Source organism: Cibotium barometz, chromosome 14, assembly GCF_041138505.1.
Source record: "Cibotium barometz isolate CiBa-2024 chromosome 14, ASM4113850v1, whole genome shotgun sequence".
NCBI classification, from domain to species: Eukaryota; Viridiplantae; Streptophyta; class Polypodiopsida; order Cyatheales; family Cibotiaceae; genus Cibotium; species Cibotium barometz.
Genome location: NC_141059.1, coordinates 43,553,021 through 43,568,482, shown reverse-complemented (window position 1 = coordinate 43,568,482; position 15,462 = coordinate 43,553,021). Strand labels below are relative to the sequence as shown.

Genomic DNA, 15,462 nt, shown 5'->3' with positions numbered 1-15,462 from the left:
TTTTCATCAGCTTATCATCCTCAAACGGATGGTCAGAGTGAAATTGCAAATTTAGCCGTACTTGATTTGCTCAAGTGTTATGTATCTGAGTAGAAGTTAGATTGGGAAGAGTATTTGCCATTGGTTGAGTTTGCATACAATAACACTATGCGTTTTTGAACTAATAAGGCTTCGTTTGAGATAGTCTATGGCAAGGTGGTTCTTCCACCTATCTTACGAACAAAAGATGAAATCTTTGCAAGTAGATGAGTATGTCCGAGATTTGGATACTGCGTTTGCATAGGTTTGGACAGCCATAGAAAGATCTCAAGCTAAGTAGAAAAAGGCACCTGACAAGCACATGCGAGAGGTTATTTTCAAGGAAGGTGATTGGGTGTTACTGAAGTTTGAGAAAGTATGTCTTCGGAAGCGGCCGAGTAAAGAAGGCCGGTTTCCGAAGCTTTCGAACATGTATTATGGGCCATTCTAGATCTTGAAGAAGATAAATGAAGTGGCTTATAGATTAGTATTGCCCGATCATAGGTACCTTGTGAAGTTTAAAAACTATTCGGCTATGGATGCAAAATGGATGGACAAGGATTATTTTGAGGATTATCCGGAGCTTTTGAAGGCCTATCTGGAAGCTTTTCAGTTGCGGTCAATTGCTTAGAAGCCGGGGGGGATGTCACAAAATTTCTCACAGCTTCTGTTTTCTACTGTTCATGTGTGGCATATGAAGCGTGACATGAGATACATGTATGGCTTGTGGAGCTTGACATGGTGTGTTTGTATGGCATATGGAGCTTGACATGAGACTACATGTATGGCTCATGGAGCTTGACATGATAGTACAGTGTGGCTAGTGGGGCTTGACATGGTGTACATATATGGCTCATGGAGCTTGACATGATGTGATTTCCCTAGGACTAGCTATCTTGGTGATCTTCTGTATTTATGTGTTGGGAAGATTCAGGAAGGATCATGAAACCCTGGGCACTTTGCTTTATACAACTGAGCAAATGGGTGTTTCTTCCAGTGTGGCTGCACTCATGTGTGTGCATGACTTTGATTTTCAATGAGTGCACAGAGTGGAAGCAAACAAGCACTAGAGTGTGCTCAACAGAGAGTGCAAGAGAGAGAGAGAGAGACATGAAGCAACTATGCTGAATATACTGAAGTGATACAACGCTAAGCAAGAGACATGAAGAGTCTCATAAGTGAGGGAGCAAAAGGAAGACTATACTATGAGAAAAGTTAGAGGCCAGTCCACCTATTTCAGGGGCTAGTCGACTGGACATGTGAACCTGGCCGACAGAGCATGGGGAGCTGGCTAACTGGGAAAAAGGTACCCGACCTGGGAAAAATGCCCAAAAAATATACAAAAATAGGGTGGCCATCAACCAAGGGCCATGAAAAGGGACCAAAAAGGGGCTCCAATGATGACCAAAATCTGGGGATGAATGTGCTAACAGATTTTGTATTTGGATGACTCGTTTTGTTTGCCTAGAATGCTTGTGTTGTCCATGGGCCGGGGACACTTGGACACCTTGTGGACATGTATGTGCACACTTGTTTGGGACTGACAGGTGGTCTACATGTGTTTTGCAAGTGGTAAGTGTCCCTAAAAAACCAAATTTACTGCTTTATGATTTCACATAGTAATAATTATGGGTGCTGGTTCACTGGGCACCAGACTTGTTTTGAGCCAACTGATTGTAGGTGCCCCCTTCTGGACCGGAAAAGCACACGACTGAGCTATTTTCAGCGGAGGAACTCTATTATGGGGGGAGAACTCCAATGTGGGACTGGCACATGCTTTCTGTGTGCATGGGAGAGCTGGTCGACCTGTTTTTACAGCTTTCTACAGCCATCTACCACTACCTACCGCAACGGAATTCACTAAGTTGTGTGGCCAAGGCTGGTTGACTCCACCTGGTGGCTGTTTTTGCTGCTGGCCGACTGTTTACAGCCTTTAGAAGCTGCTGGTCAGGGGATCCGGAGGCAAAAAGTGTTGGCCAATTTATATGGGAGGCATCCTCTCCTGATCAGAGATCTTCTGGCTTGTGAACTGCTGCCAGACGACTTCTGGCCCTTAGTGTGGTGTATTGTGCAGAATTGTTATCTTTTTCCTATCTGGCATGCTTATGTGTTTAATCAGTTTTTCATGATTGATAAGGTTTCCGTGATAGAGTTGCCCTTACGTTACATTATACCACTCCCAAATTCTCTCCATTTCCCTAGTTTCTCTCAATTTTTGCCAATTTTCCTAATATCACCCAATTCCCTTGAAATCCCCTTATTCTTCTTATATTACCCCCTAGTTTTTGCAAAAAATTTCCCCAATTTTGCTTTTTTTTTTTTCCAATTCCCCTTTTTTTCGTTCTATCCTCCAAAATTTCTCCTATTTCCCATGTGAATCTTTCTTTTTAAATCATTCATGTTTCATATTTTTAAATTATATTTTCAAAACACAAACGTACTTATCCCGATGCAAACTTTGCGTATTTGTTTAGGCTGTGTACACACCATACGAAGTACACAACCACCTTGCATGGTACACAGTTTGGGGTCCCAACCGCCCACCTATGGGTCCCGTTCGGTGATGGAGTATTTGCTGTATTTATGCAAGAGAAATGAATTTCAAAACTGTGCAAGAACTGTCCACGAAATGAAGTACAAAACTGTGCAAGAACTGTCCACAGATGGACTGACCTAAACTGAGTGGTTCTCCCTCAGAGGACACCCGTAAGGACTTGACTTTGGCTGCCCAGGGCTAGGGCCTGAACTGGTCGCCCCTTGCCTGGCTGCCGGATGCACCTTCTAGACCTTGCATTTTCATCGAGACTTGCTTAGACTTGCTCTTTGCTTGGACTGAACTGTTATTGCTGATCCCTCTATACCTTTGGTTGCTCTACTGGCCCCTTGGGACTGATGAAAGCTTGAGTGCTTGCTTCAGCAGATGAGAGATGGGGTCTAGGGTATCCCCAGGGTCCCTTTTTGAGGGTTTTCCAGAGATAGAAAGAAGAGTGCAGTGGATACAACACACACAAGTCACTAAACTACTGCTCTATGTTATGTACAAGAGACGAGCAATACAACTGAAACACAAGTACAAGATGTGGCTGAGAATGAAGATGTCAAATCACAGCCATGTGACCTACTGTACACTCTTGGCTATCAATCGCCTACAGAGAAACACTTTGTGAAATCTAACACTAAGGAAAGTAGATGAATATGACGATTTGGCTACCCATGTATATATATGCACCAATGCTCCTAGTTGGCCAGTAGTATTACTGTTGGCCACCTGTCCTACTTGCATGTTCTTTTTGAGTCGATCATTTCGTCGATAAAGATATTTTCTTTGCTAACAAATTGGCTTTGGAAGCTCATCTTCTTTTGAGACTTTGCCTCTTTATTCTTGAATTTGAGAGATTTCATTATTATATATCGTGGGCCCTTTTTGTGGACAGATCATCTACTGCAACAAATCGGCCATGAACTTCCAAGTAATGACCATAGGGCTATTCTTCCTGAAATTTCAACGATTTGCAGCTTGAAGTACAACTGTAGGCATTTTGGGCAGCATGCTAGGTAAGTTGGAGGTTTATTTTGGGATATTTGTGGAGTCTCATCTCAGGATATGTCCTTGATATGCAACATAAGTGGAGAACTTGAATATTCAAGTCAAAGATAAAATGTAGAGGTGCATGACAAGTGCTACCATGCTATTTTGGAATGGGGCACAATTGCACATGAATTTTATATTTTGTACAATGCACGTTGCACTGCACACAAGATGGATAATTTACTCAAAGTTGTGATACATTCTTCCTGGACTAAATATTCTTGATATTGAAGGAAGAGGTAAAGGCCTATAATACAATGTATTAGGTGTTTGTCACATGTTTGGTGGTACAGGAATTTCCTAAGACCAGATGAAGGTATCAGGCAACTTGAGATCTAAGCCAGGGGCTGAGGTGTGAGGCTCAGGGCATTAATGGAAGTGTTAAAAGGTAGATTATACCCAAGGGTTGGTAAATGTTAGGAATCAATTGAGCACATGGTAGGCACAGGACATGGTGAGGCTCATTCAAAGCATGGTTGAAGAACTATAAGAAGAGAGATATGCACATTGTAGATCGAGTTGTGGCTGAGAGGTAAATGATTGGGCAGAGAGACAAGGGGTTTTGAGCCGTGGGCCAGGCAGGCTTTTGGCTGGGATCACTGGACACTCAACCACATTTCACCCTTGGAGCGATAATTGAGGCAGAATGATATGGAGAGACTTTATTACTGCTGCAAAGCATTTGATAGTCGCACAGGCAAAGGTCTTAGGTGACCAACAGGTTAAGACAGTTAGGGGTTGAGGATGAGGTCATTAGGGCCACAGTAACACTATATGACGAGGTAGTGTGTTGGGTTTGAAGAGAGCAAGGATTCTAAGGGAGTTCTGGAGCACTGTTGGAGTTTTTCTCCTACATTCTTTGGGCTGTACAGAGATGAGCTTGCACGCTTTATTGACATACTCAAGGATCTGCATTGGTAGAGAGGGTGATCATTTACACTGATGATGATGTACTCCTATTGCACTCAGCAGAGGGATTGCAAAAACACCCCAATGCACTATGTCTTTTTCAAAGAAAAGGAATTGAAAGTCAACCATAGCAAAACCAAGGTAAAGGTGAGAGCCCCACAGGTAAAGCATTTGATAGTCCGACAGGTAAAGGTGATCGATAGGTTAAGACAGTTAGGGGTTTAACCAAGGTAAAGGTCATAGTCCCACAGGTAAAGCATTTGATAGTCCGACGGGTGAAGGTGATCAACAGGTTAACACAGTTAGGGGCTGATGATGAGGTCATTAGGGCTACAGTAACACTACATGACAAGGTAATGGGTTGGGTTTGAAGAGAGCAAGGATTCTGGGGGGAATTGATAGAGTCCCACAGGTAGAGGCGATCAACATGTTAAGACAGTGAGGGGTTGAGGATGAGGTCATTAGGGCCACAGTAACACTATATTATGAGGTAATGGGTCAGGTTTGAAGAGAGGAAGGATTCTCAGGAGAATTGTGGATCACTGTTTGGCAAAGCATTTGATAGTCCCACAGGTAAAGGTGACCAACAGTGTCACATGCACCCATGCACTGTGGTACACGATGACAAACTGGCTGATCAACAATGCAAGAATCATGTAGAGAAGTAGTACCTTTTAGGATATATTTGTTGTATCCCGTGACCCCTTTGTGAGCCTAGTGCGGGACATGTTAGGCACGAGTTACGTAGGTCAGTCTCCCAGCCTTAGAATGTTAGGTCCGTCCTCTTAACCCACTGTGGAGAATTCAGCAAGTGTTCGTCATTCAGATCCAAAAAAAGTCAGCCATAGCAGTAGATGCATTGGAAGCATGTAGTTGCATTTCATGTAGAGGGGCCAGCAGCCCTAACTTGGGCAATGCCTTGAAAGGGGTACTTAGTACCCCTAGCCACCCTTTAAGGTCAGTTGACAGCCTTTTGGAGGCTAATGAGCAGCCGCCAGGTCCTTGTGGACTTGGGCCCTAGTCGGCCAGGTCTGGCAGCCACCCGACCAGTTCAGGCAGCTGACTAGCCATGGCTGTTAGTCGTGGACAATTAATGCAGCTGACTAAGCATTTTATGCTAGTCGTGGCATTTGTTGCTGGCCGACAGGCTGTGGGGGCAACTGACTAAGCATTTTATGCTAGTCGTGGCATTTGTTGCTGGCCAACAGGCTGTAGGGGGCAGCCGACTTGCATCATGTGGGAATATAAAAAGGCAAGGCCTGTTCAGTGCTGAAACCATCCTCTGTCAAGCATAGGAGCTGATCTCTGTAGAAGGCCATCTTCGTCCCCAGTGGACGACTAGGTGAACTCCATGTCCTTTAAGTATCCAGTCTGACAATGTCCTTCCTGATAACCCTGTTCCACTCTGTGCGGCTCTGAGAGAGAGAGAGAGAGAGAGAGAGAGAGAGAGGGAGAGAGAGAGAGGTCGAGTCCTACCTTGGGAGACAAAGACAACCTACATCAGCGTACCAAAGCAACCCCACCACCCCCCCCCCCCCCCCCCCCCCCCCCCGCGGCGTGCGCCCACGGCGCGCGATTTCGCTCTAAGCAAGGCAAAGAGGGAATGATGGAGCATTACAAAAAGAAAACCAAAATATTCAGATCTTGGGGAACATCCCGAGCAGTGAACCCATGATGACGAGAAGAAGATTCTCCCCTCGATGCCGATGAAGATTCTTTTGCGTTGTCATTTCCAAGACAATGTGGGTTGGAGCTCATGCATATTTTTCAAGGAAGATAATATCGATGAAGCCCATGACCTTGAAGAAGTTCCCAAAGTTACAACAATGGGTGCCGTACTGGTCCTGGATCACATATGTGGTGTCGAAGGTACCACAAGTCATGCATGTAAGGGACCACATGAATTGCTTCATGAAAGAAGCATAAGATATAGCCCAGGTGGTTGTCTCAACGACATTGGTTGAAGCACCTGTTTGTGCAGCTTGTGCCTCATCTTTTAAGGTAGCATAACATTGAAAGAGCTTTTGATCCATTGAAGTTCTTACAAGAGAATCATCACAAATGATGATGTAGATGGTTGTGTTTTGCTTATCAGCCTCTGCAGTGTTATTTGTATGCAGATGCTTGTGTTTTTGCTCATCTGCAACTCCTCCTCTTGCTTGCGTTAATAGCCTTCACTTGCTTGTGTCAACTGCTTCAGGTTGCAACCAAGTGTAGGCATGGTGAGCTGCAGTAGATGAAGGGAAACAGGCAGCTCATGTTGCAAAGAAAAAACACAGCTTATGTATGATCTTGTGGTGGCTTATGCAGGAGGCCGATGGACAGCAGAACACGCAGATTATGTAGCAAAAAACTCAGCTATGTATGGCGGGTAGAGGCGGCAACAGTACTCGATAGATGGACAAGTGAAAACGCAGCCATGTGTGGTGCTACATGGCAGGCAAAAGGGGCATCAAAAACACACAGTAGGGCTGTTGGTGTTGTAGAGTAGGGGCACCAAAAATGCAAAAAAAAAGCACAAACCCTAAAAAAATAAGAAACCCTAGGGCCTAAAAACGTAAAAAAGCAGATGAGCATGATGGCGTGGAGAAAACGGTTAGCCATGCATGGGCATGGTGGGATGGAAAATACAGGTGAGACATGGGGCTTCAAAGAGAGAGAGATGGAGGAGAGAGAGAGCACAATGAGAGAGGGTGCTTCAATTTGTCCGCATGGACCGCCTACCACCCCTTTAGTATAGTTTGGACTCTCCTTTTCTCCAACTCTCTCATGAGGACACCAACCGGGTTATCCGGTTGGATCCTCTCAGCCTCTACACCCACTGCACATGGATCACAGCTTTTGAGCTTCCAATGAAGATACACTTCTACAGAGATCACTTCCTCACACTCATTGAGGATGGATTCGTCCAGCAGCCAGGTTACCTGAGTGTTCACATGTCCCATGCCATGCGGATTGCGAATGACCAGATACAGGTTTCATTCGACCGCCTCAAAGTGGAGACAAGTAGCTCTGAGCGCGTCTTCAGAGCCGGGGAGCTCATACAGAGACCAGAGAGGAGAGGATCTGCCGATTATGCCACACAAAGGTTGAGACAGAGGAGCATTACATATGCCGTTGCCCAGTATACTATGAGATCCGTGGGAGGTTTCACTGTCTGTTTTGTGAGGGATTTGGTCCACTCTCCAAGATCATTGACTTCTCGGACCAGCATTGCCTAGGACTCTTCCTGCTTGAGCTCCGTAGACACGGTGACACTTTCTTGAGAGGGCTTTGGCCCCAACCATCCCGATCCCTTCCTCGCCACCACCAGCCAACCATCACTAGTTTCTTTTGGACCTAGGAGGTGGAGGACACCCATACAATGGATCCTGTGGACCCACCTCGAGCCATAGTCACAAGGGACGGGGACGGGAACGGGAACGGGACGGGGGACGGCCGTATGTAGGGAACGGGGACGGGGGTAGGAACAGCACTTAAAAATCCCTTTGTCGGCGCCACCCACTCGCCTACACGGGCAAAGCTTGCATGCCCTTGCCTACACGAGTAAAGCTTGCATGTCCATGGCCGTGCACCGCCTCCATGAAAGTCGAGGGAGAACTTGAGTGTGAGGGTGGGTGGGGGTGGGGGGGGGGTGTGCATTGTGTGTGTGTGTGTGTGTGAAGCTTGAGAGTGTGTGTGTGTGAGGGAGAGAGAGTGTGAGTCTTGAGAGGCTAGAGCTTGCTTGTGCGAGAGCTTGAAACTTGAGACCTTGGCCCTTGAGGCTTACTGCTTGAGGGAGAGGGAGAGAGAGAGAGAGAGAGTGTGTGTGTGTGAAGCTCAAGCTTGAAGTGAGAGGGAGTGTGTGTGTGTGTGTCTTCTTATAGGGAGGGAGGCAAGAGAGAGGCCAAGGCCCAAAGCCTCAAAGGCTCAAGGCCTATGGGCCAAGGCTAAATGCCCCATGAAAAGCCCTCCCCAAACAGCGAAAAAAAATGTGACCGTTGCCCAAACATCAACCTGGGGCGTTCCCATGCAGCCGTCCCTCACAGCCGTCCCTCACAACCATCCCCTCCTGGATCTGTCCCCGGAACGCCGTCCCTTGTGAGGGACGCCCAGCTGGGGACATCCATCCGTCCCCGTCCCAAAGTGTTCCCGGGACGGCATCCCCCCGTTCCAAGGGTCTATCCCCTCCGTCCCTTGTGACTGTGTGTCGGGCTGCTCCAGACCCGTCTCGCCCGAGATGAGTTACCTCGAACCGGGCCTCCTCATTCCAGCGTGCCTGATGCCCCGACCCTTGGGACGTCAACCACGATCCCCTTATTAGCTCCAGATCTAGGACATGCTCCACCACCTTCGAGCTACCTTTCCATGTGACATAGGTAAGGTAGACCACTTAGCCATACACATTAGCCCCATGCTTGATATTTTGGAGAGTGGTATACCATCTATTGGGGACTAATGCTCCTCTCATGTTCCATGTTCCTGGTATTCCATGATGAGTTTCCATGGACATTTTTGTATCACCCCAGTGAGATAGCTACATTTGGTTTCTATTTTATTTTCCATCCCATGATGAGATATGCCATGGACATTATTGTATCACTTTGGTCTCATAGGCCCATTGGGACTTTAGTAGACGCTTAATATATCTTTCTTTCTCTTTCACCCATCTAGCCATCACCCTAGTATCGTGTAAACCAACAATCATGACTGTAACATGTATAGGATGGAGTGAGAGTTGGCAACTTGTGAGTTCTATTCGATAAATGAGCAAAGGCCCGAGTGAGTCGTGCTAATGGTGCATATCCTCCAGCTAAGCACGTTGCTACTGCCAATTTCATGAGTTGGCCACTTGTGAGTTCTTTGTTCTGTGGGTGCTCCAAGGTTGCTTGTAATTCTACCAGTTTTTTTTTCCATCTGCACTCTTTCGAGTTTAATCTGGAGGTACCTTATTTGCTCCTTTAGCTTCTGGGTGTCTTCGTCTTCTTTTTGCGGAAGCGTTTCTTTGAATGGTTCTTCTTCTTTAGTGATGCCTTTGGAGCTTGATGCCTTTGTGGATGGGCGAGTGTTTTTCCTTGATCTCAGCTTTACCATCCAACGGATGCCCTCACCCTAGGTTGCCTAGTTGAATTATGTCCCAAGCTCTGATACCAATGTAGCATGCGCTGAGCTAGGACTGTGTGAAATGACGCTGCCTTTATTGAAACCTGAGTTTAGTGAGTCTTTAGCAATCCTTTAAAACAGCATACATGAATCTGAAAATAGATGTAGTAGAGACGACACCAGATGGGTTCCCAAATTACTCACTAAAGGTGCCCCCCCCAACCCCCGCAAGGAGTATTTGCTTTGCTTTATTTCTTCTTTTGGAGAACTGTATGAAAGCTGAATTGTGTCCACAAGACTGAGCGGACAACCTTGGCTGACTGACCGTCATACGCAAGGACAAAGCGACCAAACGCTGGGCAGAACTGTGCATAAGCTTTAGGTGAGTTTGAAGCTATCTTCGAGAGAAATACACCGGCCCGCGATTGAGGGAAGGTGTGCTGAAGAGACTAAGCTTCTTTGCCTTGGGCTGAGAGCACAAGTATGGTTGTAAGTATGCACAAGCTAGAGCCTAAAGGCTAAGCATACATGCTTGAGTTTTGATGATGATCTCTGATTTCTGATTGATGATTTATGGACTGAATATGCCTTGCCTTTTTATATGATTCAGGGTGCCCATTCGGCTGCCGTTAAAGCATGTTGGCTGGCTGAATATGTCCACGATTGGGTGCAGATGGCATTAAATGCCTTTATTTGCTAGTTGGCTGGTTCAAGTCCTTGTCGGGCTGCTGGGGCTGGTCGGGCTGCCGGCCGACATAGCCTAGCCTAGCCGACAGGCTGTCTGGGCTGGCCGACTGGTTCCCCAATCCCATAAGGGGCTGCTGACAGGGCTTAGGTGGCATGACAAGGGGTTTGGCTACCCCTTGCAAGGCTAGCCACCTTTTGGGGATGCCTTGGGGCTGGCCCCTTCTACATGCAATGCACCTATATGCCTAACATGCATCTACAACTATGGCTGACATATACATGCATCTAGATGATGAACACTTGCTAAATTCTCCACAGTGGGTTAAGCGGACTGACTTGACACTCTAAGGCTGGAGACTGACCTACGTAGCTCGTGCCTGACATGTCCCGGAGTGGGCTCACAAAGGGGTCACGGCATACGACAAATAAATCCTAAAAGGTACTACTTCTGTACATGATTCTTGCACTGTTGGAGGTGAGAGCTAACCTGGGAGGACAGACTGAGGAGGCAGCTGAGGCAGAAAGGGAGGTTGGGAGGGTTTTGAGGTGTCCAGAGTAATCAGCTGGAGGGTAGAGATGTTGGAGGTGAGAGCTAACCTGGGAGGATAGTCTGAGGAGGCAGCTGAGGCAGAAAGGGATGTTGGGAGGGTTTTGAGGTGTCCGGAGTAATCAGCTGGAGGGTAGAGGACAGGAGTTGAGCTGATTGGTGCCATAGAGTCGGAATTTTAATGCCCCCGAGTTGTGTTCCTCTTACATTTTCTTCTTGTGTGCCTGCTGGTGGTGTATAGAGGCCATCACCCAGCAACCACACAACTTGTTGCTCTGCAGTGGTAGAAAAAAATAAGAATGTCATCCAAAAAATGAAAAGACATATACTGATGAGTACGGCGAAGACTCGTGACATCATCTTGTTGAATGTCGCCACTGCATTGGTCAAACCAAAAGGCATGACCAGAAGCTCATAATGCCCTCGTTCTGTTTGAAAGGCAGTCTTTGGGATATCGGCCTCGAAAATTTTGACATGATAATAGCCACTTTTGAGGTCGATCTTGGTGAAGTATTGAGCACCGTTGAGTCTTTCAACGATGTACTCTATCTTTGGCTTGGGGAACTTATTCTTGATTGTAAATTTGATGAAGGCACGATAATCCACACACAGACGTGTGGTCTTATCTTTCATCTGCACAAACAGAATCATTGCAGCAAATGGGGAGGATGAAGACGTGATGAAACCAGACCTCAATAGCTGTGCTAGTTGCGTCTCCAACATAGCTCCCAATGCTTTGGAAAGACGATATGAAAACTTACTCAGTGGCTTAGCTCCAGGAACCAACTCTATACGATGGTCTTCAAGACGAGAGGGTGGGGGTCTTGGTCAAAGATCGTCCCTCAACATGATGTCATAAAACTGCTGGAGGAGGTCGGTCATCTGGGGTACTAATGGAGTCGCGGTGGATGTCGCTATCTGGTGTGGGTAGACATAGATCATGGCACACTTAGCTCCCTTTCTAATAGCTCTATTGGCTTGAAGGTGGGAAGTAAGTGGAATACCTTGAATGATATGACACAAGGGCACATTTCATCTTGGTCACCAATTGCAGAGAGATGGCATTTTCTGAAGTGCTCATGTCTAAGAGGACAACAAATTGTTGTCCCTTCACTGTGCCATAAGCTCTAATAAGACCTTTCTGACGCTCCCTAGCTCCGCCCTCCTGCTTATCATCAAATACCACTTCAAAGTGGGCAAAAGCTGAACAACATTGGTGGTTGAGGACGGGGGTGGAGGGGGAGGTACAGTTGTGGCGGTAGCCACAGTAGAGGTTGGTTGTTTGCTTTTTTCCTCTCGCCATTTGGTACAATCCTTCTTGGCATGTCCCGTGTGGTGGCAGAAAAAACAACGGTTCTCTTTGAAGTGCCATTCCTTCTCATCTGACGATAAGAATCCTCTAGTAAGGCCTTGCTTGATCTTTTCTTTAGGGGTCTTCTTAGGTCCATCTTGTTGCTCCTTGCCACTAAAAGAGCTTCTGGCCCTTCTTCTTTTGATCCTTGTTGTTGGGAGCCCCCTTACCTGCTTGTTGGTCAGACGCCTCGTTCTACTGGGTGGTCTGCGTTTGTTGCTGATGAGGTTTGGGGGTGACTGGAGCAGTCTTGGGTTTGCCTCCATTGAGCATCATTTCATGATTTTGCGCAAGAGTCAAAGCCCTGTCATAAGTCTAGGGCTCAAAATTTCCAACGGGGAACCGAATGTTTGGATCCAATCCCCAAATGAAGTGCTTGAGCTTCTCCTCCTCGCACTTCCCCAACTGTCGAGTTGATGTGATCACTTTTTTGTTGGAGTAGGTGAGCACAGGGGAACCATTCTGGGTGAGTTTATAGAACTCATCTTCTAGATTTGCATGTATTGCGGAGGCAGAAACCTGGTCTGTCCCAATCATAGTCCAGTAAGCCAGTGTAAGGATCTGTGTGCAAACGGGACCAATGTTGCCACCAAGTGATTGCATCAGCTGTGAGGTGTGGAGCTGCCAGATGGACTTTGTCTTGGGTTTTTGTGATTTTGGAAAGAGGAAAGTGGGAACCAACTGGTGAATAAACTGAGTCACAACCGAAAGGTCGCACTTGCCGTCATACTTGGTGAAGTTCGGTGAGGCACGGATAACTGTTGTCGAGGCTATGGCTAGGGTTGTGGAGAATTTAGGAGGGTGGAAAGAAGTTACCAGAGTCCGGAGTGTTTGTTGGAACTGGTCCCTCAAGTCTTCTCGAGCTTGCTGCTCGTGGTTCCCCTTCGCTTCGAGCGCCGCCCGCAATTCTCTTTGGCCTTGCGTTTGGCTTTCTCTGCCAACTGTTCGGCCAGTCCTGACTCCTGCTTCACGGTCTCGCTCTTCCTTTTCAGTAATCCATCGACACCATTGTTCCATTGAGGAACTTTGATCTTTAGGTGTCGCATGTTGGGCCAAGGCTGCTTGTAATTCTGCTAGTTTTTTTTCCATTGCACTCTTTCGAGTTGAATCTAGAGTTGCTTTATCTGCTCTTTTAGCTTTTGGTTGTCTTCGTCTTCTTTTGGCGAAAGCGTTTCTTCGAATGGTTCTTCTTTAGTGATGTCTTCGGGGCTTAATGCCATTGAGGATGGGCAAGTGGTTTTCCCCGATCTCAGCTTTACCATCCACAGGATGCTCTCACCCTAGGTTGCTTGTCCCAAGGCAATGTAGCATGTGCCGAGCTAGGACCGTGTGAACAACGAAGCCTTTCTCTAAACCTGAGTTTAGTGAGTCTTTAGCAATGCTTTAAAACAACATGCATGAATCTGAAAGAGAGCTAGGACCGTGTGAACAACGAAGCCTTTCTCTAAACCTGAGTTTAGTGAGTCTTTAGCAATGCTTTAAAACAACATGCATGAATCTGAAAGAGATGTAGTACAGACGACGACACCAGATGGGTCTTGAATTACCCACTGAGGCCCCCCCCCCTTCAAGTAGGAGTATTTGCTTTATTTCTTCTTCTGGAGAACTGTATACCAGCTGAACTATGTCCACAAGAGTGAGCGAACAAATTGACTGACTACCAAATGGAAGGTCAAAGTGACTGAATGGGAGAAGAAGAATTAGGGTTAGAGTTCATGTGGGAGACATACACAGAGAAGCAAGGGAGAGAGAGAGAGAGAGTTGTGGGGATAAGTCAACTCATGATGAGAGTGTGTGACTCCCCTATCACACATGTATATTGCACTAGTACACATAGTGCACTTAGTACATTAAAAGTACTAAGTGTACTATGTACTATAACTTATGGGCTTGTACACACTATAAGGGTGGGCATAGTGCCTTTACCCCAACAACCTCCCACTTAAAGGCAAAGTGCCCTTAAATGAAAGAAAAAAAAATAAATCAGCATGTACTGTTAGAAGTCATCTCCTGTCTATTTGTATACACCAGGGCCTCTGTTGTGGGTGTGCCCGCCCGTATATCATTTTTCCACACTCCCCGTGTTTTTTCCCTATTTTTCCCATTTTTTCCTAGTGGCTGGAGGGCTGCCAGGTGATGCCAGGAGCACCCCAATGCTGGCCGACTGGACTTTCTTCAGTCGTGTGCATCTGGGCTGCTGGCCGACTTGTTCTAACCAGGCGTAGGCATCTGTAGCTGGCCGACTGCTATTTTCAGCAGTCGTGGGCATTTTTCTCAGTCGTGGGCACCATCTGAAGCTGGCCGACTGCTCACATGGAGATGTATATATTGCCCCTCAGCCCCCACCACTTTCTCATTCAGTTTTTCGGGATCTTGTGTATAGAGAAGAGTTTACACACCTATCTCTCTGTGTTTCTTGTGCTGATTATTTTCTGCAGTCTACTTGCTCTTGTCTACCCAAGTTTGGTTGTCATTTCCGCTGCATATTCTGACATGGTATCAGAGCCCTAGGCTCTAGGAGATCTTGGGCGTTTTTCTGAGCAAGAGGGGGAGCAACAGGTTGCTGATCGGTGGACTGTTTCGGGCTGAACAGGAAGAGAAGGTGCAAGAGGAAGGCGGGCTAAGGGGCTGGACAGCCACTTGCATATTTTCAGATTTTCAGATTTTTCCCACCCACCCACCCTTTCAGGTTCCTCTCCGAGATGGCAGATTTACTCGAGATGGCTGAGAAGCACGTGAAGATTCCGACTCTCCCCACGTTCCCAGTGGATCGCCAGTTGGACGGGTCCAATTACGGCATCTGGAAGGTCATGATGGAGTCAGTTCTGGAGTCATATGATCTTGCTGATTTTATTATCATAGGGGTGCCACGGCCGGAAGCTGAGGAAGGGGAGTTATTATCGACAAGGAAGGACCGAGAGGCACAGGCACACATGTGGGACCGTGTCAATGCCAGGGTCCGGTCGTTTATATTCCTCAATTGCACACCACAGGTGATCAACCATGTGAAGCACATGACGCTGGCGAGAGGCATATGGGAGCACTTGGCTTCTTTGTACAACAGGGTGTCACCCATGAAGCGGATATCCTTGGAAGTGCAGATGCGGGTTATGAACCCTGCAAAGTCTTCGACGATGCGGGAACACATTAACAAGCTGCAGGCCCTTCAGCAGGAAGTCCTTCAAGCTGGGAAAGAGATATCATCCGAAGATATGGCCATCACGTTACTTTCCCACTTGCCTGGTCAGTATTCCGCTTTCTATTCTTCGTTGATCACGA

General features: G+C 46.9%; 1 protein-coding gene across 4 annotated transcripts in view; it reads left to right on the top strand.

The window, feature by feature from the left end:
• LOC147632045 (RNI-like superfamily protein) overlaps positions 1-15,462 on the top strand; it is a 202,620-nt gene that overhangs the window by 40,545 nt on the left and 146,613 nt on the right. For all 4 annotated transcript variants that reach the window (XM_086808625.1, XM_086808627.1, XM_086808626.1 and 1 more), the window contains exon 5: positions 3,453-3,573. In XM_086808625.1, coding sequence (XP_086664751.1) covers positions 3,453-3,573 — 121 coding nt within the window. The remainder of the gene's footprint in view (positions 1-3,452; positions 3,574-15,462) is intronic.